Source organism: Phyllobates terribilis, unplaced genomic scaffold (assembly GCF_046119375.1).
Source record: "Phyllobates terribilis strain yellow unplaced genomic scaffold, ASM4611937v1 Scaffold_12__6_contigs__length_324123572, whole genome shotgun sequence".
In the NCBI taxonomy this organism is placed as follows: domain Eukaryota; kingdom Metazoa; phylum Chordata; class Amphibia; order Anura; family Dendrobatidae; genus Phyllobates; species Phyllobates terribilis.
In genome coordinates, this window is record NW_027362772.1 from 159746092 (window position 1) to 159752091 (window position 6000).

The following is a 6000-nucleotide window of genomic DNA, read 5'->3' on the forward strand; positions in this document are numbered from 1 at the left end:
TCAAGAATGGTCACAGAGTTTTTCTCTAGCCGCTCCTTTGTTATTTTAGCTGTGTGCTTAGGGTCATTGTCTTGTTGGAAGGTGAACCTTCGGCCAAGTCTAAGGTCCAGAGCACTCTGGAAAAAGTTTTCATCCAGGATATCTCTGTACTTGGCCACATTCATGTTTCCTTCAATTGCAACCAGTCGTCCTGTCTCTGCAGCTGAAAAACACCCCCATAGCATGATGCTGCCACCACCATGTTTCACTGTTGGGATTGTATTGGGCAGGTGATGAGCAGTGCCTGGTTTTCTCCACACATACCGCTTAGAATTATCATGAAAAAGTTCTATCTTCATCTCATCAGACCAGAGAATCTTATTTCTCATAGTCTGGGAGTCCTTCATGTGTTTTTGAGCAAACTCTGTGTGAGCTTTCATATGTCTTGCACTGAGGAGAGGCTTCCATCGGGCCACTCTACCATAAACGCCCAACTGGTGGAGGGCTGCATTGATAGTTGACTTTGTGGAACTTTCTCCCGTCTCCCTACTGCATATATGGAGCTCAGCCACAGTGATCTTGGGGTTCTTCTCTACCTCTCTCACCAAGGCTCTTCTTCCACGATTGCTCAGTTTGGCTGGAAGGCCAGGTCTAGGAAGACTTCTGGTGGTCCCAAACTTCTTCCATGTAAGGTTTATGGAGGCCACTGTGCTCTTAGGAACATTGAGTAATGCAGAAATTCTTTTGTAACCTTGGCCAGATCTGGGTCTTGCCACAATTCTGTCTCTGAGCTCCTTGGGCAGTTCCTTTGAGCTCATGATTCTCATTTGGTTTGACATGCACTGTGAGCTGTGAGGTCTTGTATAGACAGGTGTGTGCCTTTCCAAATCAAGTCCTATCAGTTTAATTAAACACAGCTGTACTCCAATGAATGAATAGAACCATCTCAAGGAGGATCACAAGGAAATGGACAGCATGTGACATAAATATGAGTGTCTGAGCAAAGGGTCTGAATACTTATAACCATGTGATATTTCAGTTTTTCTTTTTTAATAAATTTGCAAAAATTTCTACATTTTTGTTTTTTTTTTCAGTTAAGATGGGGTGCAGAGTGTACTTTAATGAGAAAAAAAATGAACTTTTTAGAATTTACCAAATGGCTGCAATGAAACAAAGAGTGAAAATTTTAAAGGGATCTGAATACTTTCCATACCCACTGTATAATCCAACACATCAGAGAATTGCTCAGAATGTTATGTAATGTTATGTAACTATTTATCTGGAGTAGCTAAATGTTGTATTCATCCTTGATTTGGCTCCAGATCATGCTACATTCATAAAGAAGCAGACGCTTGAGGAGTTTTTGTACAGTCATCGACGGTCTCAGGGGCCCTTTACTTTTCTTGGAACTCTTTTCGCTCCTTTTCTAAATGCAATCTGTGCAGCTTGCATTCTAGATTCTACAGATGTATGACTTAGATCTACTCATGTTGCATATTTGTTGGATGGAAAGCTCCGCTGAAAACAACTCCTTTTGCTAACTACAAGAACTTCTACTACCACTTGTAGTTCTGCTCATGCTCCTTCAGCCACTGGTTTCCAGCAGTACTACGCCAGTATCCTAACATATGGGCATACAGGTTATTAAGCAAAAATTCCAATGGATTGTGATACATAAAACTACGCATTTAGGCACTGAACCAGATATTAAGTCTGAGGAAGGCACTGGTTAAGTGCCGAAACGAGTAGTTTTTTACATTGCCAAAAAAGATATAGTGCATAGACAACCTTTGTCCCTTGGATCATTCCACACCAGCAGCTCCACCGGAACGTCCTATCTCCATTCGATATCCTACTTTAGAAAATTAGGTCACCATACACAAGAACTGGATGCATAAAACTACACGTTTAGGCACTGAACCAGATATTAAGCCTGAGGAAGGCACTGGTTAAGTGCCGAAACACGTAGTTTTTTACATTGCAAAAAAAGATATAGTGCATAGACAACCTTTGTCCCTTGGATCATTCCACACCAGCAGCTCCACTGGAACATTCTATCTCCATTTGAGGTCCTACTTTAAACAATTAGGTCACCAGACAATAATGTGATCCTCACTCGATAGCTAGTTAATTGGATAAGGCAAGGCATACTGTATGAACTGAGGCCAAGATGTTCCACGCAGTCTCAGCTATCTCCATATTTCCTTTCTGTCTTGTAGAGACCGTATGAGAACATCGATCAATGTAGTTGGTGACTCGTTTGGTGCTGGAATCATCTACCATCTTTCCAAAGGAGAACTTGCAGCAATTGACGCAAAGCATGAAGCAAGGGATGGGGCAGATATGGTCAAACTGCACATGATGAACCATGACAGTATAAAAAAGCCAGGTAGAGAAGGTGTTAATAACCCACCATTCTCAGGTTATGCTTCACTACCCACCGATGAGTATCAGGTCCAAGTAGAACATTCTTTGCATCTTTAGTTTTCTCCGAAGCTGCACATGCCATTTCGTCATCTAGCTTTTTCATCATTCACCTGTAACAGTCTCAGGTTACCCAGTTTTCCTTATTAAAATATGCAAGGAAAACGATAGATATGGAGAAGACAGTTGTGTATTGGTTGGGTGATGCCTTTTGTCATCTGTCCCATCTATGTGCACAAAGGACCTGATTCATAATTGAATTTGCACCTTTTTTCTCTAGTTTTTAGTGTTTTTTGCCCGTTTTTTATTTCCGTCATATTTTTCTTTAAATTTGAGCCTTTTTTAAAGCCTATTTTTTAGCTGTTTTATTTTTTTTATGTTCGCCAATGTGGACAGGGTTTTTGTTTTCTAGATGTTTTCCACTAATTGATCAATTCTGACTTGCAAAATTTGGCACAAGTTTACACCAGTTCTCCCCTGGAGTTATTTTATCTATGACAGTTTTTTTGCCACAGATATTGCTCCATTTAAAAAAATATGCTAAAAAGCCACAAAGCAGGTCAAAGACAAAAAAAGTGCATTTTTGATTTTGCACAATATTGATGAAGCAAGTGCAACATTTTGAAGAATTTGGTGCAAAAACATCTACGAATGCTAAAAGACAAAAAAAGAAAAGGGACTTACACAAATGCAAATGATGAATCGGGATCCAATTGTCTCCCCGACTTTAGACACCTAGACATCGGAAAAACATTCATATAGAAATCTTTGATGACTTCTTAATAAGTCCTGGATGAAAGTTATCTAATTTTACTGATACTTCAAGGTGTTGTCTAATTTCTAAAATCCATTTTCATTTATGCTTTTAGTATCTTTATAATGAGAGGTCCTTCCATGTCAGTACAGTTCATTTTCTTCACTGAGCACTGTGTGATACTGATTCTGACGCTTTTTTCCTTGTTTTGCTATGTCGTTCCATTGCAGAGATATTCACATTTGTTGCTTTTGGAGCGCAGTATGAGAAATCTCTACTTGTAGAGCAGCTGGACGTTTCTTCAGAGTCTTCTCTGGGGCGGGCGCTTTCACCACTCCCTACCAGTTTCTACCAATCACAGCTCGGCTGTTGATCTAAAAGTCTTAGAAGCTGCTGAGCTGTGATTGGCAGTATCAAGAAGGAAATGAGGAAAGGGCACGCCCCCAGAAAAGACTCTGAAAAAATACCCAGTTGCTCTACAAGCAGAGATTTCCCATACTGCGCTTTAAAAACCTGCCAGACATGATTTAAAAGCTATATACCTGCAGATTAACACTATATCTGCAGGTAAATAGAGTGAATGGAGTGGCTGTGCACATGATCGACTACCGCTCGATTCACATGGGGATCTTCAGAGGCCAGTTCTTGGGATCGGTTGGGGACCCAGTGATCGGAAAGTTATCCCTATCCCATGAATAGGTGATAACTTTCAAACTTGAGAATACCCCTTTAATAATACTAGATCCAATTCAATGTAAGCAGTTCATTTTCCATGTATCTTCCTCGAGGGGAGGCATCTCAGTTTTATGTGATATATTCTCTCAGAACTATTTTTTTGACTGTATGTGCATTATAAATAGTATACATACATCTTTCTTTGTAAATTTGTATTTTAGATACAAAGTGCACGTAAAGTGTAGTTTATTGTCCTATTTTCAAATTGTATTACTGTATATAACAGAAAATTTATATTAATAAAATTGCTTAGTGTAATGTCAATTGTGACCGTACGGAGACATGTTCATAGCAACAGAACACAATGTTTATAATATTAGTATAAGGTAAGTGACTCAGCAAACAGATCAATCAATAAAAAGTTTTCTAAAAAAAAACCTTATATATTAAGGGTGCAAGTTACAGTGAAATTGCCGCACTACTGCTTCTAAATGCTTCCCTATGGGTAGGCATTAATGTTGATCAAGCACTAAAATGCTCGGGTGCTTGAAACTCGGGCCGAGCACATCGTGATACTTGGGTGCTCGACCTGAGCAACGAGCCCAATGTAAGCATTTTTCTGGCGGTCCCCCCCGGCGGTCTGCAGAAGGTCAAAAATTGCCCAAATCGATGGGAAAAGTGCCCAATGAAACATGTCAGGCAGGCAGAATATATAGGCAGACAAGCAGGCAGGGTATATAGAAGGGTGCATGAAAAACATAGCAGGGGACTCGGAACACACTAATGCCCTCTGATTTTCATGCACCCGTCTCTTTAAAAAAGCTGTCAATTCAGCAACCGCACACAGTTATAACATCGGTACCCGACAATTTTGAACAGAAAGAATAGAGCATCACACATAGATTAGATAGATAGAAACATGTCAGTCACATATATAATAAGTACAGTGACAGTGTTGGTTACTGTACTTGTCATTTAGTGTTAAAATAAAGGATTTATATAAAAAAAAAATTGGCGTGGGGTTCCCCGTAATTTTAGTCTCTAGCGGAGGTTAAGCAGACGGCTGGGGCAGATGTTTGAAGCCCGGGAATGGGGTAATACCCACGGAGCTTCCCCGGCTACTAATACCAGCTGAATACCTAGCCTTTACTAGCTATTAAAATGGGGGACACAAAAAAAAAATGACGTGGGGTCCCCCTATTTTAATAGCTAGCAAAGGCTAGGCAGACAGCTGGGGGCTGATATTAATAGCCCAGGAAGGGTGCCATGAATATTGGTCCCCTCCCAGGCTAGAAACATCAGCCCTCAGCCGCCCCAGAAATGGCGCATCCATAGGATGTGCCAATTCTGGCACTTAGCCTCGCTCTTCCCACTGCCCTGTAGCAGTGGCAGTGGGGTAATAGGGCTGGGGTTGATGTCAGCTTATAATGCCAGCTGACATCAAGTCCAGGTTAGTAATGGAGAGGCGTCTATAAGACACCCCCATTACTAACCCCATAGTGAAAGTAAAAAAAAACACCAACACCCAGAATAAAATCTTTTAATTGAAATAAACACACAATACTTTAATATTCTAAATTAAACTCTACTTACCATTATGCCCATTCCAGCTGAATCCCATGTCTCCTGCAATAAAAGTAAAATAATTAACCATCCTCATTCTTACCTTTCCATGGTTCCCACGACGGCTCCCGCTCTGCTACATTGAGATGGCAGGCTGGATCGTAGCAGAACGCTGCCATCCAGCTTGCCATGCCACAGAGACACTGAGAAGCACATGGCAATACTGAAATAGGGCCAAACATGCAGGACAGGGACCCCAGCTCCCGCCTGAGCATCTCGCAAGTACTCGGCTTGCTCCGAGCATCTCGAGTACTGAGATGCTCGGGGGAGTAATGAGCAGTGGCGAGCATGCTCGCTCATCACTAGTAGACATCAAAGATGGCCTTGAGATGGTCTCAAGAAGTCGGATCTTCTCAGACTATTTGTTGTGACTGCTAAATTGGCTTTTAAAAGCATTTTCCGGAATTGTTTAATTTTTTTACTATGGGCATAAGATCTAACAAGCAGGTAGTTCCTAACTACCTGCCTGTTGTGCCCCATGCCGATCTCTGCCGGCATAGAGCAGTCACAAACGGCTTCTACTCCTGCTGGTGCTTCCGCTGATG

The 6000-nt window shown here is 41.3% G+C and overlaps 1 protein-coding gene across 1 annotated transcript in view; it reads left to right on the plus strand.

The window, feature by feature from the left end:
• LOC141173158 (excitatory amino acid transporter 2-like) overlaps nt 1-3528 on the plus strand; it is a 79916-nt gene extending 76388 nt beyond the window's left edge. Inside the window, exon 9 of the mRNA XM_073657793.1 lies at nt 2199-3528. Coding sequence (XP_073513894.1) covers nt 2199-2463 — 265 coding nt within the window. The 3' untranslated portion in view covers nt 2464-3528. The remainder of the gene's footprint in view (nt 1-2198) is intronic.
• The last annotated feature ends 2472 nt before the right edge of the window (nt 3529-6000 follow it).